The sequence below is a fragment of the Tyto alba genome, unplaced genomic scaffold (assembly GCF_018691265.1).
Source record: "Tyto alba isolate M040663 unplaced genomic scaffold, T.alba_DEE_v4.0 Super-Scaffold_46, whole genome shotgun sequence".
NCBI lineage: Eukaryota > Metazoa > Chordata > Aves > Strigiformes > Tytonidae > Tyto > Tyto alba.
Window position 1 is genome coordinate 9627270 of NW_024881322.1, and position 20942 is coordinate 9648211.

The 20942-nt window shown below is 38.8% G+C and overlaps 1 protein-coding gene across 2 annotated transcripts in view; it reads left to right on the top strand.

The window, feature by feature from the left end:
- The first annotated feature begins 4700 nt into the window (after positions 1 to 4700).
- ANLN (anillin actin binding protein) overlaps positions 4701 to 20942 on the top strand; it is a 31541-nt gene continuing 15299 nt past the window's right edge. The window contains exons 1-15 of one of the 2 annotated variants that reach the window (XM_042806411.1): positions 4701 to 4783; positions 9335 to 9488; positions 9873 to 10157; positions 10609 to 10955; positions 11654 to 11873; positions 12876 to 13069; positions 13206 to 13313; positions 13801 to 13921; positions 14817 to 14933; positions 15473 to 15699; positions 16253 to 16404; positions 16711 to 16858; positions 17504 to 17639; positions 17957 to 18139; positions 19957 to 20083. In XM_042806411.1, coding sequence (XP_042662345.1) covers positions 4766 to 4783; positions 9335 to 9488; positions 9873 to 10157; positions 10609 to 10955; positions 11654 to 11873; positions 12876 to 13069; positions 13206 to 13313; positions 13801 to 13921; positions 14817 to 14933; positions 15473 to 15699; positions 16253 to 16404; positions 16711 to 16858; positions 17504 to 17639; positions 17957 to 18139; positions 19957 to 20083 — 2537 coding nt within the window. In that variant the 5' untranslated portion in view covers positions 4701 to 4765. The remainder of the gene's footprint in view (positions 4784 to 9334; positions 9489 to 9872; positions 10158 to 10608; positions 10956 to 11653; positions 11874 to 12875; positions 13070 to 13205; positions 13314 to 13800; positions 13922 to 14816; positions 14934 to 15472; positions 15700 to 16252; positions 16405 to 16710; positions 16859 to 17503; positions 17640 to 17956; positions 18140 to 19956; positions 20084 to 20942) is intronic. The other variant, XM_042806412.1, reaches the window with a different exon arrangement.

Genomic DNA, 20942 nt, shown 5'->3' on the forward strand with positions numbered 1-20942 from the left:
TGTATGATTTTCCCTCAGTCACTCCTCACAAGAGATGATGCATTTCAGCTCTGACAACAGTTAACACTAATCCATCCATGTCATCGTACAGTAATTAAGTGTAGAATATAAATGACGGTGTGCTTTTCCTACCTTTAATGTAAATGATGTCTTTAGCAAGCCAGCTTTTTTTTTGGAAACTCCCATATTTTGCAAATGACAAGGGAGGGAACAAAATTCACATTCTTTGAAATTCATTCTGTACATTCTGAAAATGTAGCCTATCTCCCCCCAGCAAATACCCAGTTTAAAGGATTTTCCACCCAACTACACTTACCAAGACAGGGCAATAATCAAAGCCTTTTGGTATGATAAAGCACAATCCCAGCTGGAAGTTTGACTGTAATAACTATGGGGTCTCACATTCTTTTAGTCTGGTTGAGCTGGTTATCAATTTCCTACTCAGGCTACTCGAAGAGAGACCTGTGCTCTGAGCACTGTTAATTTAAATCCATGTCACGCACTGGGTTACTTACTCACAAAACTTGTCTTATTCCTGACATAAACATATTCCTTTACTGGGTAACATCAGCCTAAATTGCCTCTGTGATTGTCACAGAAGCTGACAAAAGCAGTGTAATCACCTTTGGCTCAGCACAGAGAACAGATCCTAAATGCTGCTCATCAAAATGTTTCTGATTATATTTGCAATAGAAAATACAGATTAATCCAAACTGCAGTGTTTTGCCACACTATGGACCAGCCCTTCTAGTCATTGTTTGGGGGTGAAGTTGCCTTTTCCCAGGCCAAGTCTCTGGCACGCTAGTGTATTCAGGAGGATCCAGGGGCACAATTTGGTCTTCATTTCAGAATCACTGAGGAAAGGATGGGTATTATATTCTTACTGCTCCTCTGTAGTGCAAGATTCCCTCACACAGAGGTCCTGGTGTGGGACTTGTGAAGAGGGGAATTTCTTACAGCTCGGCTTCATCTTAGGCACCAAGACATGTTGGGACCTGCACCGTACGTCCTCCAGGATCCAATGCAGGCAGAAAGATGGTGGGCGAGGGGAAAGGCATGTCAGTGATGGTGGCACAGTCCTCGGGAAGCTCTGCAAGGGCTGTCTCCTTGCCTCTTCCCCAAGGTTAAACCCTTTGTCTGAAGTCACTGGGAATAAATAATTCTAATAGGACTACAGTCCAGAAATAATTAGGTACAACACTCTGTACATTTGCTTCTCCTCTCTGTGGCATCCCAGGCAATCACATTGCCAGTGTGAAATGAGTATCAGAATCATGATAGCTCTCCAACTCATTAGCGGAAGAGCGAATTTTCTGGTAAAAAAATGCCTTTTGAAGGTAAACCTAAACTACAAGGAATACTACAGTGTACTGAATTATAATGTACTGTATTACCATGCAATAGATTGAATCCATTTGCAAGGGAAAGGTGAACTTCAGCTTTCATTGTGAATTATTTAACTGTGAATAAAAGGAAATTCCAAGTTGGAAAATAGTATTTTTCTCTACATGACAGGATTACTAAGATTTTTCTGTGAATTAAAGGAAGCATCTTGTTCATCTTTCCTTCAGAATCAGAATTGTGAACTTAATTTCTCAGCAGAAGGAAAGTTTTAGGAACTATTCTCTGAGAATTACAGAATGGAGCTGTACAAATTACACTGTGATCAGAATTTTCTCCTTCAATATTTTACATTTATGATTGTATCAGTATTGCAAGGAAGCCAGAGCTACAAAAACTTTGGCTAGTGCTCTCCTTAGGAAGTTATTAGTTAATAAGTGCTCCATTCTTACTAAAGTGCTAATGCAAACTTCTATAACCTTCTGAAAATTAAAATATACCCTGAAAACTGTCAATATGCTTTATAAATTTTTGGAGGAAAAACTTGGGAAAGTAAAAATGTTTTTCTTGCCATGTTAAAAGACAAATGGCTGGCTTCTGTGCCCATGCTCTCAATTCCCATGAAAACTGCAAGCCAGCAAAAACCATTCCCCAAGTGCTTTGTATTGTGTTATTTATTGTTACAGAAGGGATTACTTTCCATTAGCTTACCCCTGGCAAGAAGAAATTTTAAACCATGTCACATGGGCTGAGGAGAAGGGTGTGATTCATAATTTTTGAATGCAAAAAGCTGGCATAAAGTATAATGTTGTTCAGCAGGCAGAGCTGGCTCATTGTTTGCTGATTTCAACATGGCATTCCTTTCTTTCCCTCTCTTTTTCTTTATGCCTTCAGACTGTGAAACATCAGTTGATTTTTTTCCATAAGTTGCAAACAGTTTTATTAATTTATTAAGAAAAAAATAACCCTGACTGGAAATTTCATTGCTACGGGCCATACCCCCCACCATTACAATGGATTTCATAGGCACTTTATAGCACCATCCCTGAAAAAAACCTGACTTTCTTTGGCTCCTTGGAGCAATAAAAAGATAAGGCGTATTTGCCGTCTATTGCTCGTCTGGAAGACAGACATAACCTCTTGAGAAGATGAGAAACTAAGTATTCTATTTATTTATAGCAGAGCGCCACCGAGTCTGGATCAAAATGATGAAGAAATTATTGACTCTGTAGAGACCAAATGGAAAGGACATTTGTCACATGTATGTTGCATTTATGTTTTAAGCAGTTATACATTCCTAGGAATTTCAATTTAATTTTTCAGAATATACTTTATAGCAATATTTTTAATGAGAATTTATTTTACAGAATAAAGCATGATTATTTCCCTCTTTTTTAATATTAAACAGCAGATGAGATTATTATGTTAACTAACAGTGCAGCTAACACCATTTTGGTTGGCCCCAGGCTGAGCATCGTGCACTATGCCGTATCACTTAAAAGACAACAGCAGTGGATGAAGCCATGTTTGGAAATGCACCAATGACAGCTGGAATTGCACTGTATAAATCTCATAGATCCACATGTAAAGCAGAAATCATGTTTAAATTGCAATAATCCTGTTGTATGTAAAGGATTCAAATTGTGCATGACTTTTCTTCCTTTGGGATGGCAGGAGAAAGAAAAGATGTAATGGGTAATTAATTATCTTTTTTATTTTCTGATGGTGACTTTGAGCTCCATATTGGCTCTTTTGTCTTCTGGTATTTGCCCGCATTGATTCTCTACTGCTCCACTAAAGGAATGTTTCTATTATTTCCCAGTGATAGATATACCTAGTTTCTCTTGAAGGAAATAAAGCCTGTCATTTCTTATCACTGTGCAGGCTGGTTCATAGATTATGAATGAGTGATGAGTCCCATCTGTTAAGTCCCAAATTTCAGCCTGGTGTGTGAGCAATTTTTGATGCTGGACCTCAGGCTGCTCCAACCCACATTTATCTGAGAACAGCGCAGGGACATTGTTGGCCAGGGTGTCCAATCTTTTAAGATTTTCTCAGAAAATAATTATTTGATACTGTATTCTTACGTTCTGCTGCAGACTGATGCTGTGCTGCTTGCAAATAAGACATTGGAAAGATTTTCTAATGAGGGATGATTAGAAGCGTGTGGTTTGTTTAGCAAGGCAAAGTTAAGGTTGGAAGAAGAAATGACTGCTGCCTGTAAGTAATCCAAGAGGCAGGAAGCACAGCACTAGGGAAGGAAGGCATTCATGCAAGGTAACGAACATTGTTTGCATATGAGCAAAAAGGTATAAAGGGCTGCCAGTGTGTCTGGGTGGACTGGAAATTTGACGAGGTGCAGTCATTTGGGCAGTCAGGCCTACAGCAGCCGGCCAGGGAGAGCAGCAGACAAAAAAAAAAAAAAAAACCAAACCAAGCTGTATTTGCGATTGCGGTCAACGTGTTTGTGGGGAGTTTGAGATGGTGCCTGGATGGCAAGGACAGGATCTGAGCGGCTGATGGGTCTCTGCTGAGTTCATTATGCCTAACGCACATTAAGAAACGTCTGGCGGTGAAATGGAGAAGGGGACAGCGGGAGGAACCAGTGGGTGAGGTTTGATGAGACCATGGGGTGTAGCGTAAGGAAAAAATATAAAAGCCATGAGAAGGAGCTGCGGATTTCACAACTGCACTGGGTAAGTATACTCTCCATTCAGACTAACATTAAAATCATGTCTTCCTGTCAATGCCGGCTGAAGAGTTAAACTTGAAATAAAAAAAGGCTCGGGGGTCACACCTCCTTGAGCAGCTGCAGCAAGATGTGGAGTCAACCAGACAGTATTGCTCTGCTTGCCAGTGAAAGAGGTTAAAGCCTCCGTTTTCTTTAAAAAAAAGCCACAGTTCGCGCTCAGCGAGGGGACCGCCATGGCCCTGCACACCCCACACAGAAACCTCCGGCGGCGCGAACACACGCAGGAGTCACACCCTGAGCTCGGGGGCGCAGCACACGGCTCCACGCCTGCTCCCAGGACCGGGAAAGGGAGAGCAGCCGCGTAAAGCGAGTTCGGGCTGGGTAAGCCACGGGCAGCGCAACCCGAATCCGGATCGCCATCGCCGCCCCCCTCCGCGCCCGCTCCCTCACAGAACGGGGCAGCCCGCCGACGGGGCGGCCTGCTCGTCGGATTGGCTAGCCCTCCTGTCCATCAGCGCGCGGGGCGGGACGCCGCGCGCGCTCCGCCCGCCGCTGCCTGCCTCCGACGCGTGAGGGGGCGGGGCCGGGGCCGTTGCGCGCGCCGCCCGGCGCCTGCGCAGTTGGGGCGGGCGCTGAAATTCAAATCTGAGGGGGGCGGTTGGGAGCGGCGGCTTCGCCATTCCGGGGCGGCCTGAGGGAGCGGCGGCGGCACTGACAGCACCCGCAGCAGCGATGGACCCGTTCACTGAGGTGAGGGCACGGCCCCGAGCCGTGGAGGGGGGCTTAGTCCGGGGCGGGCGAGTTCTCTGCAGCGGGGAGACTTTCTCAGCACCCTCGTCTTGCTTGTGCTGGTATCTCCGATGCTGTGGCCGCTCAAGGCGTTTGCGGGGCGTCGGGTCTCTTCCAGGAGAGGACAGAGGGGTTATTCATGCAAGGGGCTGCGAAGGAGAGGGACTGATTTAAGGCGAGCTGATACCTGACCGCGTTTCCTAGCGCTTTAGTGTTTGCCTTTCGCGTGCGTCTGGCAGATAAGATTTTCGACTGAAACATAAGGGACCCTGGAAGCTAATGGGAGTGGTGTTGACACACATTCTGCCTGTCATATCTAAAGGTCGAGTGGGAAGTTTGCCCAAAGCAGCGACCATCTGATCAAAAGTGTGTCCTGTCTGACGTTATTGCCACGTGTGATTGGTCACTTTCATTGGCAGGCACAGTTCCTTTTTTTTTTTTTTTTTAAAAAAAAAAGCAGCTGGTGGGGTGGATTTATGTGTGTGGGTGGTTGGGTTTTACAGAGGCAAAATTGTAACAAAATGAGTGGAATTGACTGGCTTGAATATGAATGTCAGGTTTCTTAAAGATGTTATGCTGTACTTTGATTTTTGTGTGTGATAGATATAAAGCTGTGAAGTCTTGTGACTGCTTTGAGAAATGTCGTAGTAAAAATGGCCTTCAATCCACAGCCTGCCTAAAAAGCCTGAATTACTTTAAGAAAAATCCAAATCAAATACGCTGGTGAAATACTCTCTCCTCCCAGTGAAAACAATCTGTATATCAAACTGACATGCTTTAAATAAATTGAGCGCTCAGAAAAGGCAACTGCACAGATCCGATTTTAAAAACTGAGCATAAGGTATTGATCTCAACATCTTTACTAAATGGGTTATGCCAAGGCAGATTTACCCTACCCCCACGTAAAGGCTTGCTAAGTATAAACACCTAAAACCTCCTTCCTTAATTGGTAGTGAGTGACATGATCTAACTAGTCTTAAATAAACTTCAAGTCCAGACTACTGAATCAAGTTTAAAATGGTTTTGCATACTGGGAGATATTCCAACCTCAACACGCCCTTCTTGTAAATAACTGACTTTGAAAAGCTGTTACCAGCTGTGAGGCTGCTCCTCAGAGTAAACTTCATTCAAATGTTAGCTAGTATCGCAGAGTTCCTAAAATGTTGCCTTATAAAGAATGTTTATGCTATGGAGGGCATTCCACTGATGTGTAAAGATCTGACTAATGTTACTGTATTAGTATTAAAGTTCAATAACTTTCCTCAAAAAATTTTCTGAAAAGGAAGATTTTTTTGCCACCTACTATGAAGTATTTATGTTCTCTTTTTTTTCTTTTAATATAACCTTTCTTTAGCTTAACTATTTTTGGATAATCTTTGTCTACAAATTACTGTGTCCTGTTACTTGTAGGGAACTGGTGAGGCACTGTAAGTGTTGATTATGTAAAGCAGCATTATTTGAGCTTTCATTAGCTAAAGCATGCTGTTAATTCTGTTTTTGCTTATCACTTTACACGAAGAAATTTTGTCCAGGTCTCACTGAATTTAAGCGCAAATAAATCTTGCTGTAAGATTTAGTGAAATGCTTTCAAATTGGAGACTTCTGAAATAATGTTTCTATTGATTAATCTTACAGGCAAGAACTAATAGTCTTCCAAATCTCAACCAAATTATTCATATAGAATGCACTGAAAAGATAGTGCAGTGGATACTTTTTTTAGGATCACAATGAACATACCTTTTGTGACTTACAGTTTATAGCTGATTGTAAAACTCACCTTTGTTGCACAAAAGACCTTATGTTTGGAACTACAGAATATTAGAAATAGTCTAGGTTATTTTGTACTTTGAAATGCTTATTAACAGGCATAGAGCAAAGTATGGTTTCCTAGCATGTAGGATGACCAAAGAGAAATAAGTGATGCAGTTGCTCAGGGGAAAACTTGCATATGTGAAGTTTGAAGTTAACTGTTTTTTCCAGTGTCATGGATAAATTTGCTCCTTTTGCTGCATTCTGCTAGTAAAGCAGGGTAGTTAGAACACATTGTTGTAATCACATATGGGTCTGAGTATCTTCTCTAATGCTGCTAAATATGTACTTTAAAACATACATTTTTAAAACCAAGATTGCCCATCAACATTTAAAGTGGGAAGGCCTTTTCTGATTTTTAGATCGTGTTTTTGCAATATAAAGTGTAATCGTCTAGCTGTGACTCAGTAGTGCTCAGATTCCTAGATGTAATGAAATAGGTATGTCCTACTCAGAAACTTTGGCTCTTATCAGAACACTTGTATAATGTACTTGTAACAAATACCCTGTTGATGAACTTGAAAAGTTTCAAGTCTCAAGTTCTGGTGACTGGCTTGCTTACTCATAGTGTGTAATAGCACAGTTTGAATTATGGCAGTTGCATGGAAAACTTGAGATACAAAAAGCCAATAGGAGCTGGAGTTCAACAGCAGAGGCGTGCATTCTTGGGAAGTGATATCTTGTTTGCAACAACTGAAACTCCATTTTACTGAACTAACAAAACAGACAGGAATGTGACTCCATTTGAATAGAACTGTAGAAATACTGTTGTGGAAGATATATTAAACATCACATGAGAAGAACAGTTAATTTATATAGCATTTAAGATATTATTTATGTATTACCTGCACTTTGTAGCTTTGTCTTTTGGAGGTTGAAATAAGGAAACTTGACTTTTGTGGGCACAACTAGCATGGGACTTACATCTAAGGAACTCCTGACATTTCATCTGTCTTTTTGTTTTGTGTTGTTTTCTCAAAATCCTCCTCTTCTCTGAAAGTTAGAGAAGCTGATTTTTGCTTTTACAAAAAAAAAACGTTGAGATTGACATTCTGTTTGTCCTGTGTTGCCCTACAATGGAACATTGTTTAAGATGACAGCCTTAGACAGTTAAAATGTGAAATGTGTATTTAATTGCTGTGCAACAGGACAGATAATGCCTGGCACTGTTCTTGCAATAATTTATGTGCCAACAAACAAGTGCAGTTTATATGCTTCCCTTTAAAGGCCATTAGTTCAATGACACAATTAGTTGTTTCAAAGTGCCTTAAAACCGAGATCAAAGGACTAATTAATTATCCTTTAGATATGATCAAACTGAGTGATAAAGATTTATGAATGCAGTATTTTGAAAAAACAACAACAAAACCCCCAAAACTACAACAAAAACGGGGGGGGGGGGGGGAAACACAAAATAAAATGTATACAACCTATTTCAAACTTGGATGCTATAAGGAATCACTTTCTACTAGTGTGGAACACTTACTAAAACAGCTCTTTTGTATGGAATATGATCATAGTACTCAAATTTCCAATAGATAGGAAATGAAGGATGTTGTTAGGTAGCTTAACTGGTATCTCTGTTTTCTGTATACTGACATACTGTGATAAATAGCCTGTTTATTAAGACAACTGGTTATAATATCAGTCTGTTCTTAAAATTTAAGCTTGAGGAACAAAAATTCACCTTTTTATTTACAAGATGTAATAGCAACAACTTTTAAAAATATTAACAGCCCCACACTTAATTTGATGATTTTTTTATGACTACTTGGCAACCACTTCAATGTTTATTATGTTAGAAGGTTAGTGCCAATCAGGTGACTTGACCATATGCTTTATCAATGTGTCAAAAAACTTACTAACAAGACTTGACAGTTCAAGACTGTCATGTGCTGATTCAAAAAAAAAAAAGTACTTTCAAACATTTCTGACTATTTCAGGCTCTGCAGAACTGCCTCTGCTTTATTTAAATTTTGCCATTGTTTATGCCTCATTAGCCTGGTTTCCTCTGAAAGCCAAGCTAGTAGGAGACACCAGTTGATTAAATGACTGGAACTTTGGAACCTGCTGGCTAGCTTCACCTCTTCTTAATAAAATAGTAGGTGTCTCAGATGTAACTGCTTCTACAATATTCACCAAAGTATGTGGCTGAGTGACAGAAACCAAACCACTGACTTGGTAAAGAAAATGCTGCAGACTGTTATCTGTCTGGTAGGCCAAAGAACTTCAGAAAACCTGCAAACATGTACTGACTGGCCAGATAGCAAGAAGGTAACTTGGCACGTGCTACAGCGTGAGCTACCTTTTATTTAACAGGTACTTACTGAAAATGGGAGAAGCTATGGGTATTGCAATGGTGAAATCAAAGTATGGAGGTCAGGGTTTTATCACAGTGAGACAAAGGAGGTAGAAAAAACATCTAGCTGGCAGTGTAGAAAGCATGTTTTGTTCATTCTGCTTTCAGGAGGGCATAACCATTCAGAAAACTGGACTCTGAATATTTCTATCGCGTTGCATTACAGTGGATCAGTTAGCAACGTCTGAGAGCTGCGTTTGTCTTAATGTAGCTTTCACTATAAATTTCTGGTATTGTGGATTTTAGTATAAGTTATATAAAAATCAAACATTTCTAATTTAAGCTATTGCTAGTTAACACATATATTGCACTGTATAGTAACACATGGTTTATTCACTACTCAGAAACTCCTTGAAAGAACCCGGGCCAGGCGAGAGAACCTGCAGAAGAAAATGGCTGAGCGGCCCAAGATGGGAGCGAGACCCACAATGCAGACCAAGAGGGTCAGGGAGCCTTTGTTAGAAACTGGTAACCAGGCACCTCTTCCTGGTGAAGAAGGTATTTTACATCAAGTTTAATAAAGATTGTCTTTTGATACAAGTCCCATCTCCTTTTCCTAAGGGCGCAAGTGAAAACCCTTAGTGTTTATCTTAAACTAAAGAGGGATGGATGCAGTTACCTGACCACTAGGGCTGAATATGACTAATGTTTAGCTTAACCCAGGAGCAGGTGCTCTAGGTAATTAGTAAGATATTTAAAAATTATTGTATATGCCAAAGATAGTGCCTTGAGCTTGGTAGAATTTGGGAAGGGCAGTTTTTTGGGAGGCATATCAGGCTATTAATAAGTCATAACTTTATTTGCATTACTGTTTTGTATTGTCTTTGAAAATATTTTAGATTGTTTGATTACTAATTTGCTTGAATACTTTGGCCTGTACAGAGAAACCTGGTACAAAGCCATCACCATCAAAGAGGCTCTGCCCTAACAATATGGAGACTCAAAATTCTAGTTTGGAGAATGTACAGCCAGTTCCTTCAAGTTCCACAAGCCATCGTTCTCCTGAGATGACTTCAGAGTTGCATGTAACTACTTCTACGAGGGCTTCATTGGTTCAGCCTCTTGAGAAAGGAAAAACAAACACCGAGTCAGAAACTCCTGCAGCCCTTTCAGTCAAAACACGTATGCAGAAACTGGCCGAACAGCGCCGCTGCTGGGAGAGCGAGGGTATGTTTCACTCACTAAGCAGTATTGATGGTGTTCAGTGTCTGCACTGATGATTGTTTGGTAGCAGAAGATAAGTTTGTGTGTGTGAATGCTAATATTTTTATAAAGAATTATTAGACAGCACTGGGGAAGGCTTAAAATAGTGAAACTGTTGACTGTAGCTTATATTGTATACGTTGGTTTGTTTTTTTTTTTTTGCCCCCCTACTAATGGGATGCCTTGCTCATGACAAAGCTGACATAAAACTAGTAAGCTGCTTGGTTGAAAATGTGTTGACTTTGCAATGGGCTTTATTTTAACTTTAGTCTCAATGCCTGCAGAGCTAACAGCTTGATTCTGTTGATGGCAAGAACATCTGTTGATAAACTCAACATATAGCAAAATGCAAAAGATGTAAATATATCTCATTATATTTTATCAGCAAAATACATGTATTTTTCTTTTTTTCCAGATCCCTCTGAATATGTTCCTCTGCCTCCTGCCCAGTTAAAAGATCTGTCTGTTTCCCCACCTAAGCAAACATCTAATGCCCTGGCAAGTGATACCCCTATTGGGAGAAGAGGCCGTTTAGCTAACCTTGCTGCTACAATTGGTTCCTGGGAAGATGACCTAAGTCATCCATCTGCAAGGCAAAACAATGCACAAGAACAGCCTGGCACTACTTGTTTATCCAAATTGTCCACTACAAGTGGAGCATCTGCTAGAATCAATAGTAGCAGTGTAAAGCAGGAAGCTGCATCCTGTTCTCAAAGGCTTGTTGAGGCTTCTATTAATAAACCAGCAAACTCAAAGATAGCGGTGAGTGTCTGATTTAGTTGCCGATTAAAAATTTGAGTATCGGGGGGACAAATGTTAACTCATAACTGTTTAATTTGAATTTAAAGATTTGGTGTGATCAGTCTTAGTCTATTTATAACTTTTGCCTTGCTGCAATCCCACATGCCCTTTTTTTTAATAGGGGACATGAAACAGCTTAGAATACCTTTTATTGATACTTAAAGATGTGTGTACTTAAGTCTTGTAAAAATTGATGTCAAAGTAGTTGATGGCTGCTCTTTTGACCATCAGAAGGAGGCTTCTTAGAGATATTGGGTTTCACTCTAACTTCATATAGTTGATTAATTTAATTGTAAATATTGCTGTGTGAATATTCAATCAGAATGCAGAAATTAGTAGTACCAGATACCTATTGTTCAATTTATGCCATTTATGAAATGACAATATCTGCCATGTGCAACCATGTTTAGGAAAATATGGGAAAATACATAAAGTAACTGGCAAAAGCATCTGGAATCAAATACTGAAACAATTTGAAATACTGGGGGGGAAAAAAAAAATCTGCAAAAACCTTATAATACTTGTTTGCAGCTTTTTCTATTGTTGATGGATGATAGGTGTGTTATAGTATGCTATGCAGAAGGCACTCATTCTTTTTCCTCTGGAGACTGTACATTCTTATTCTCTCCACTTAATGTTATTCCTTTTTCCCTTGTAAGGATCCAAACAATTTAACACAATCCTCAAGAGTCACTGTTCCCTGTTCTAAAGAACCTGAAGTACAACCACAGCTAACAGAGAATCCCTGCAGCCCTCAGAAAACTGAAAAGCGTGCACAAACAGCAAAATCAACTTTTCCCCAACCAGTTCAGTCCAAAGAAGAGCCAGTCAAAGGAACACATGTGCAACTTGAACCGAAGGGTAAACCCACAACACCAGGTAAGCTATTTCTCAGCTTCAGTAAACATTCATTCAAATTAAGCTTCTGTGTCCTGTGTTGACAAATACTTATTAGTTAAGAATTTATGGTAACGTATCAGATAATGCCTATTTTCTGCTCTAACTTGCGTAAAGTCCTGAAGAGTTCTGAGATAATTATAAATTGTACAGCTTCTGTATTTTGCAAAGGTGTTTTCTTGGACATGGTTTTAGTAACTCTTGAAAGCAAAATCAATGAACTTTTCACTATGTAAAAAGGTATCTTGCTACCATCAGTTAACTGAGACTATTCAAAGCTTCTTTCAACTTGTTGGATACTATGTGTATCTAATCGCTATAAGGTAAAGAGTCTGCCTATGTTAAAAGAAATCAAAGCTAAATGCCACACAGATGCTCTAACTTTGCATAGTGTCTTTCTTTTCAGTGGTAGCATTGATGTCGAAACAAGTCATCATCCCCGGTTTTAAAATGCACTGCTTGCTGGGTCAGAAACTTGAACTAACAGCTTGAACTCTTTGAAATGATGGCCAGTAGATCAAGTGTGTGCCTCTAAATATGCTGACAGTAAAAGACAAGCTCAATAAAGTGGGGTGGATGCCGAACAATGTATCCACCTTATGTACTAGGATGCTCATTTACATTGTTGTAGTTTGAGCTTAAACCCAGGACATACATGAAAGATCCAAGTGAGGCTGGTTGTAGAGGAATTGTTGAAAAGGCAAACCAGTTTAAATAACTGATGGGTCACATGTGGACTTTAGTAAGAGAACCACATCTATTTGCTCTGATTTGCTGCTTTATTAACTTCAGTGTTCTGTTACTGTGGTGACTTGTACTTCAGCTTTAGTTTGTATAAAGTAAGAGTTGTAAAGAAGACAGCTTAATTGCTTTATTGAGAAATTTCAGCAGGATGTGAAATTGCAGTGATTTTTTTTTTTTTTTTTTTTTTTTTTTTTCCTGTGTTTAAGAGTTTCTTTCAAGACAAAACAATTGTTCTTCTAGGGGGATCGGGAATTAAGCCCTTCCTGGAACGCTTTGGGGAGCGCTGTCAGGAGCGTAGTGCACGGAGTCCTGCTACAAATACTCCAGGGTGCAGAACACCCATTGTTACCCCAAATACAAGGACAATTCAGGAAAGGCTTCTCAAACAAAATGAAAATTCCTCTACTGCCAGTTTAGCACTTCAGCTTAAGCAGGTATGACTTGCTACATTCATAGCTTGCTTATAAGTTTAGGGAAGATTTTTACTGTTCTGCACCTACCTGAGGAATCTGAAATGTTTTGACATCTTAAAGCTGTCAGCTTTCCCTGCTTTCCCTTTTATTTGCTTAGGAGCGTGAACGAGAACTTGCATGCCTTCGTGGCCGATTTGATAGGGGCAATCTGTGGAGTGCGGAGAAAAGTGAAAGTTCAAAGAGAAAACTTCCAGAAGCTAAAATGGTAATGCGTTACCTTCATGTATCAAAATATGATAGTCTGTGAATTGTTTTACCATGTTCTGAACACAGGGATAGATATGCAAATATAAATAAAAGATAAAAACCTATGCTTTGTGAATGCCCAGGCTCTGCAAGACTGCTTGTCGACTGGTTTGTATGATTATTAACAAATTATTAGATTTTTTTTTTTTCCTACAGAATCAGTTAAGGAGCCCAGTGATACTACTTTAAGCCAGTAGATTTATTTCTTTTTTTTGATAAGTGTTTTTTTTTTTATTCTGTAACTTTAAAAGCAAGGGAAAGCTTATCCCACACTCATTTAGCTGAAGTACTAAATACTAAATTTTCTTAAATAAATAGGATCTTTCTTGATATTGGATAGACAATCTCTTTTTCCTAGCAGGTGTTAAAATGTATGTGTTTCTAGCAGCTTCTTTTAGTCACTTAGTACATTCAGGAGGTAATGTTCAATATTTTTATGTTTGCAGGAAAGCAAATCTCGGGCTAGTCCAAACCATCCTTCTAGTTCAGATGCCACTGCTTTTGGATCAGCAGAAGACACAACAGCAAGTGACAGGCCAGCAAAGTCTCCCAGCGTGGAGTCTTCAGGTAAGAACTGTCGCTGTTTGCCTATGGCTAATGCTGGCCTGAAGCACTGCTCTTGTTCATGAGCAGTTAGAGGCTGGTAGCGCTGACCTGTAGAACTGGACCTCTTATTTGGTTACTGATTTGTCTAAATCTTCTCATAAGATAATAATACTATGTACTCCTATACCACATGTAATATTGGCAAGGACAGACTGCCTTTTCGTTTCTCAGTGTGTTTATCTAGGCTTCATACTTCCATATATGTTAAGTGTAGGCAGAGTGAATGAGAACCGTCAGTTATCGATTTAATCTATACTGTACTTGAGTATCCAAATTTCCACAATAATCTAATGGGAGGGAACTCTTCCCTTGTCACTGTCCCCTTATGATATTCATTCTTATAGTAGGGGATATGGAAAGAATTAAGAGGCCTTTGTGACACCCTTTCTGGTGCTTACTGAGCGGAAGAGCCTCCAGTTCTTTGTGAAAAAAAGAGTAAACTTAATGCTTCCTATAGACATTATGGGCAAACCAGGTTATCGAATGTGCTTCCAGAAAAACAGGATGATGCCATGCTGGTTTTTATGTGGTGGGTGGTTGTGGGTTTTTGGTGGTTTTGTTTTAATTTTCCCTTTTTGCTCTTGAGTGACTGTACTTTACTATGGTTTCAGCATGGGATTTTTGTGCTATCAGTTTTCTTGATTATAAGATTGAAGTATAGCATACAGGTTGTGGAGGGTATGTATTGTAATGCCTTTTTTTTTTTTTTGACAGCAAGCTAACTGAAATACTTAATCTAGTGGGCTTTTTGTAAGTTGTCAGTTATATTATCAAACTTCCACAATTCAATAACAAAAAAAAAAAAATTCAAAGGCTAAACCATCTTCAGTGACTTCTATTTTTATAAACTACCTAGAGGCTTCTAAATGTGAAGAGACTGATAAACCCAGTCCTCTGAAGATCACTGAGTTGAAGAGCCCTCTAAAAGCGATGTCTGTCTCAAAACTTGAACAGCTTGCTGAGAAACCAAAAGGTTTGTATTGACTAGATGTATATTAATGTACTTAGCTATCTGTTGCCTCTTGTCCAGTGGAGTGTTAATATCCTTCAAGTCTGAATAATGAATTCATCATACAACTGCTGACACTCGTGTGTTTTGTTGTGAAGTTTATATAAAACAAATCAGGAAATGTCTTTTGTCATAACTCTTTTGACATTGAAGTCTTCAAGGAATATTAAAAGCTTATTGAGAAAGGACAGAAATGACTTCTCTACTATGGGGCTTGCAGTTAAGTTTCAGACCTGTTGGAACTAAAATGTTGAAGTTTGTCTAACAAGTTTATCTTTTTATTCTCTCTCTGTATCAGTTATGCAGTATATGTGATAATAGTATATTAAAATAAGGATGGAAGTACGCTTTAGGGTTCTATATGCCTGACTATAAGTGCTTTTTAATCAAGATCACTTGAAAAGCAAAAATAGTTGGCTTACCTGTTATCATATTTATGTTCATTTAATAAGAATGAACTTTAGTCTTGATGCTACTAATATTTTTAAAATATACCCCTCCAGAGGAAGTATATGAAATCAAAATGAGTGTGGATGATGAGATGAATAGCTCAAAAGTGATAAATGAAATTTTTGAAGTTCTTCAAGAGGATGGTCCAGACATAGAAAAGCTGAAGAAAGAAATGAGCATAAGCCTGGAAGGTGAAAGTGATGAGGACGAGCAGGAAGATTCACTGAATATTTCATCAATGTCTCTGTTAACTCCTCTAGTGGAATCTGTTGGTCCAGAGGTGAGAGTTCTTAAGAGGTGGGGAAGGGCTTGTTTAGCACACAGATGTATGCTTCTCTTGTGAACAGTGATATTTGGCTCTATTGTCATACCTGAACAGTTACAAATGACATTTTGCTAATGAAAACATGAGGTAAAGTTATTTTTCTCTGAAAATAGCATAGCAGATTGGATGCTCTGCTAAACAAGTGGTTTAACTTCTGCTAAATCAAGCTTGAGTATATACATCCATTACTTGTGCTGGACTTCCAGTGATATACATGCATTCAGTGAAGTCGTTACGGAAGAAAATCTGGAAAGAAGTGATTACGTAAATGTACCAGTTTGGAAACTATGGGTGAAATCTCCCCGAGTTCAATGATCTGTTGGTGTCTTTAGAATAAATAAACAATTAGCTTGCTCCATGGCCTAGGAAATAATTGTGAAATGTCTCTTAATTAGTATTAAGCAGCCCCCAAATTTACTGTTTATATGCAAAATAAGTAAAGGTGAGAGAAAACAGATAATGATTAATGGGGGCAGATACCTGTAATAGAACCTTTTCTTCTCCCCAGGCCTTTGTTTCTCCTTGTAAGTCAACTGGTGAAGGTAGCAGCATCAGTGATGTAAGTCTGAAGTCTGAAAAGTTCCAAAGGACTAAAGTCCCCAGGGCAGAATCTGTAGACAGTATTGGCTCTATGTCAGAAGATCGCAACCTTCCCTATAGGTAATAAACACAAAACCCACACCTGATTCTGTAAGTGTGCAAATTAAGACACTGACTTCTTTTAACTCTTCGCATGAAGCATACTGCTTAAACTACAAAGCTTTTTTCCCCAAGATCTTGATCTTTATCAGAAATTGTCTCTGTGTAGTCTTTATGTTGACTAAAATTAAAATGAGCTGATAGAAAGCTTTTTGAAAAAGCCATTTAGGCAAGTTGGAAAACATCAATACCTTATACATATGTATGTATCTTAAAAAAAGCTTGGCACACCTGTGAAACATTTAATGGGGTTTTCTCTTTTGAAAGCATTGATGCATATAGATCTCAAAGATTTAAAGAAACCGATCGTCCTTCAATAAAGCAAGTCATTGTTCGTAAAGAAGATGTTGCTTCCAAACTGGAAATGAAAAAGAATGGCCTATCTGATCAAGTCAATATCAAAAAGAAAATGCAGGTATCTAATGTGCTTAAAATTATTTTTTAATTTTATGATTTCCTCGCTTAATTTCCCCTGTGACTGTCCAGGACATTAACATACTGCTTAAAACTGCAAAATTAGGTTGTTTAGCATTAGATGTCTAACTGTAGGGAATGATATTGCATGATTTGAACAGCTAATGCATCTCTTGGAATCATGCTATAGAGTAAGTGGAGAGAACAAGCCATTGTTTTGAGAAGGGTGGGGAATCTATATCTTATTACTGCCTTTGAATTAGGCAGGATACATAACTACGTACTTTCAGTAGCCAGTGTTCTGATTTACTGGTGCCTTGTTCACGTACATTGCTGAACTTCTGGTTAACTGCTGCTTCCCCTTGTGAAGAGAAGATGACTGGATAAAAAGCATACAAACATTGAAGTCAATCACTCCCCACCATATTTAAATTACCTCTGAGGTAAAAAAAAATTGTGCTACAATATTCTTTTGCAGAAGTAACCGTAAACGGCAACATTTTTGTAGTTGCCTCTGACTATCAGAAAAAAAGTCTGATTTTTCTGACGCGTAGCCCCAAAAATGCTACTATCAAGACATTTGCTTGATTGAATATAACACTAAATATCTCTTCTTGCCAATTATTGTTACTATTGTTTACTCTAGGAGCTGAATAATGAGATCAACATGCAGCAGACAGTGATTTATCAGGCCAGTCAAGCTCTGAACTGCTGTTTTGATGAGGAACATGGGAAAGGGTCACAAGAAGAAGCAGAAGCTGAGAGACTACTTCTCCTTGCAAGTAGGTTTTTAGACTCAAGTTCAATTCTTTGTCATAAACACTTTGGGAAGAACATTTGGCAATGCATTTGTTTTGCTACCTTGTAACTGCTTACTTATAGTTTGCTACCTGGAAAACAGGGTGAGGATAATACCTGTTCAGTGTCAGCTGCTTCTATAGGCAAGAGGACATTTTTGGTATCTATCTTGTCCCTAATATTCTTGCTATTCTGGAAGATGATTAAGATTTCTGTTGCATTTTACATACTTATGGCCAAAAAAAAAAAAATTGTTCAGTGCTACTTTTTCTTCTGTTACAACTATAACTTCTCTACGCAGCTGAGAAGAGAACTGCTTTATTGGAAGAACTGAATAAACTGAAGAGTGAGGGACCTCATAGTAAAAGAAACAAAGCTGCTTCTACACCCACTGAATTTGCTCCATCCAGGGGATCTGTTTCCATTTCAGAAATGCGTCTACCTCTAAAAGCAGACTTCGTATGTGGTACAGTTCAAAGACCAGGTAAAACTAGCAATTGGAAAGCTCTACCCCTTCCTTCCCCCATCTTCCCTACATATATTTCTGGTTTATTCTCCTTATTTTTTGTCTTCTGCATTGGTTTCTCAGAACTGTGGGGGCAATGAAAATTTAGCCATAACATTTAATTGATCTGCTCTTTGGCTAAGCTTTTCAATATTTTCCGTGGTTTTACTTGCAACCTTTTCTAGCTTATGAGGTTCAAGAAACTTATTGAGACTTTCCCAGCCAGCCTTGAAGATCTTTGGTCCTCTAACCTGTTGGGGAAGAAGTAGAATTTTGTATCTCAGGTTGTGTTCTCTTTCTGCCTTGGATTTTTTTTGATGTATGCAAGCCTAGTACTAAATATCATTACATAAATTCTTACCTCTGGTGTCATGAAATGCCTCATTAAGCTTCTTTTTTTCAGTCCTCCTGTTAACAGCCCAAAATACTTAATTTACAAAGACTAGCCTTCCATTATCTTGTCATATTCAAGACATTAAAGTGTTAAAATGTGGATTTGTTCCAGAAGAAGATCTGGCAATATCTCTGTAGCTCTAGAGACTTATCCTGGAGCATAGTAAGCTTCTGTCATGTGGTTGTTTTAAAGAATCTGCAAGCCCACAATAGCCAGTGCTATTTTATCTAATGCCACAGAATATGATTGTAGCTGAACAGGTTCCTGCTTCTTGCCTCACTAAAACTTGAGGACAAAAGTAATTGGACAAAGTCTTGTTAATATTGGTTGTAAAACTTCTACTAATGAATTCATATGTAGACTTTCTTGTTTAACTGTCCTATGGAATGTAAAGTGTGTTTCTTTATATCTTCAAATTAAACCACAGACAAGAATATAAATGTAAATATCTGACCTAATTTACCACCACCCCACTCCTGACACGTTACAGTTCTTGTTGCATGAGATAATTCACCTGTGTTATAGGAAAGCCTCCCTAATGGTTACAAAAATATGTTTAGTCTCTATCAGTAATTCCCAAACCCAAATTGTCTAAACGAACAACTATGAACTATTTGGTGTCAAAACTTTATTCTGGAAATGCAGCATTTGCTATACATTTTGCACTGGAAGCTTTATTTCATCTCTGAAGAGAACATCAAATATAAAGAGTACAAATCAATGCTTATTGCAGTCTTCAGTTGTTCTGACAGCTGTGACTTGTCATATACAAGAGATCACTCAATCTGGTTTGGGTGTGGGGTTTTTTTGTCGTGTTTTTTTTTTTTTTTTTTTTTTAATGTGGTATGATGATATGCCATTCTTTTGTTTTACTGTTCAGTGATTTGCTGCACAAACTCCAAATTATCTCCTGATGCTCTTGAGATGTGTGCTTGTGGTCTTATTTTTTTTCCCCTCATGTGAAAAGTTAGGGAAATGAGTTTCCTGGATAACGGGTTCCTTCGTAGGACTGAAAGAAGCATGAGAACTGGCAGTAGCAAAAGCTGATGCATAGTTAAGCTGGCAGGCCTAGAGAATAACAACAGTGTGTAAGGAACTAAGATCATCTGCTGAATCTGACTGAAAGTTCTTCCTCTCCCTTCTTGTACACTGGGTAGTGTCGGTCTGGCCTGAGTTGCCACAGACAGTAATGCAGTTGTGAATCCTGTGGAGACTGTCTTACTAGTGGACATAGTAGGGAAAAAAACTTGTTTTAAGAGTAAGCTTATAAGCAAACCTTGACTGTAATCAAGTGTTTAAGTGGAGTGAAACAGAGATGTGTTTTAATGACAATGCAGTACTTGAGGGTTTTTAGGTAGTTGGACACATCGGGCTAATAAAACCATCTGATATGTATTTGCAGACGCAGCAAACTACTACTATGTAATAATACTGCGATCTGGAGCAGAAAACATGGTTGCAACCCCATTAGCAAGTACTGCCAGCTCCCTGAATGGAGATGCTCTTACTTTTACTACGACATTTACTATGTAAGTATAAAGAAACTGTTTCAGAATCAGTTTCAACTCTGGTGGAGCATGCATAAAAACATTTATAATATTCATTCATCTAAGGATGTCATATTCTACAAACAAATATAGTAAGATCTTGTGGTATGGGTATTTCCTGCTTCAAGAAATAGCTCGAATGCTCTTTTGAGAAAAGAGCAATCTAGACTTACTCTATCATCCATCAGCTAATTTATCTCTTGCTTTTTCTACTTTTGTTCTCTCCTGGAACACTTGCAATGACAGGTAGATTGCTCTGCCTGAGATGATGTGTGTTTCTCTTTTCAGCAACTAACATATTATATAGCTATTTGGATTTGGTATCTGGAAAAAGTAGTACTCGTAAAACTAAAACTTCAACTCTCATATGTTAGCCAAAAAGGTGTTGTGAGTTCAACATGGCTGTTTGTTAGCAAAAGTCTTCCAAAATATATAGGGAAACTCCCTTTTTAAAGTTCAATCCAACTGGAATTTTCACTTAAAGCTATTTACTCAAAAAAACCTATTCTCTGTTTTTAGAAATGTCTGCCAGCAGTGGAATGCAGGGTGCAATCTGAGAAATGGTAGATGTATTCCATCTGCCCCTTGTCCTCCCTCCCCTTTTGTTCTTTGCATTATAGAAAGTATCTTGAAATAAAAATATGCTCAAGTCTTAAAACCAGCAATGCTGCTTGCACTGAAGAGTACCACTGTAGAAGTGAAAGGATTTCAAACAGCCCAATTGGCCTGCAGGAACAACACTGTGACTTACTAGTAAGAGATTAGCTCTTAGTTAGCACTATGGTTAAGCTTCTCTTGTGTAGAACCTAGCTGCTCTTGGGACATTTTTAAGCAGTGGAAG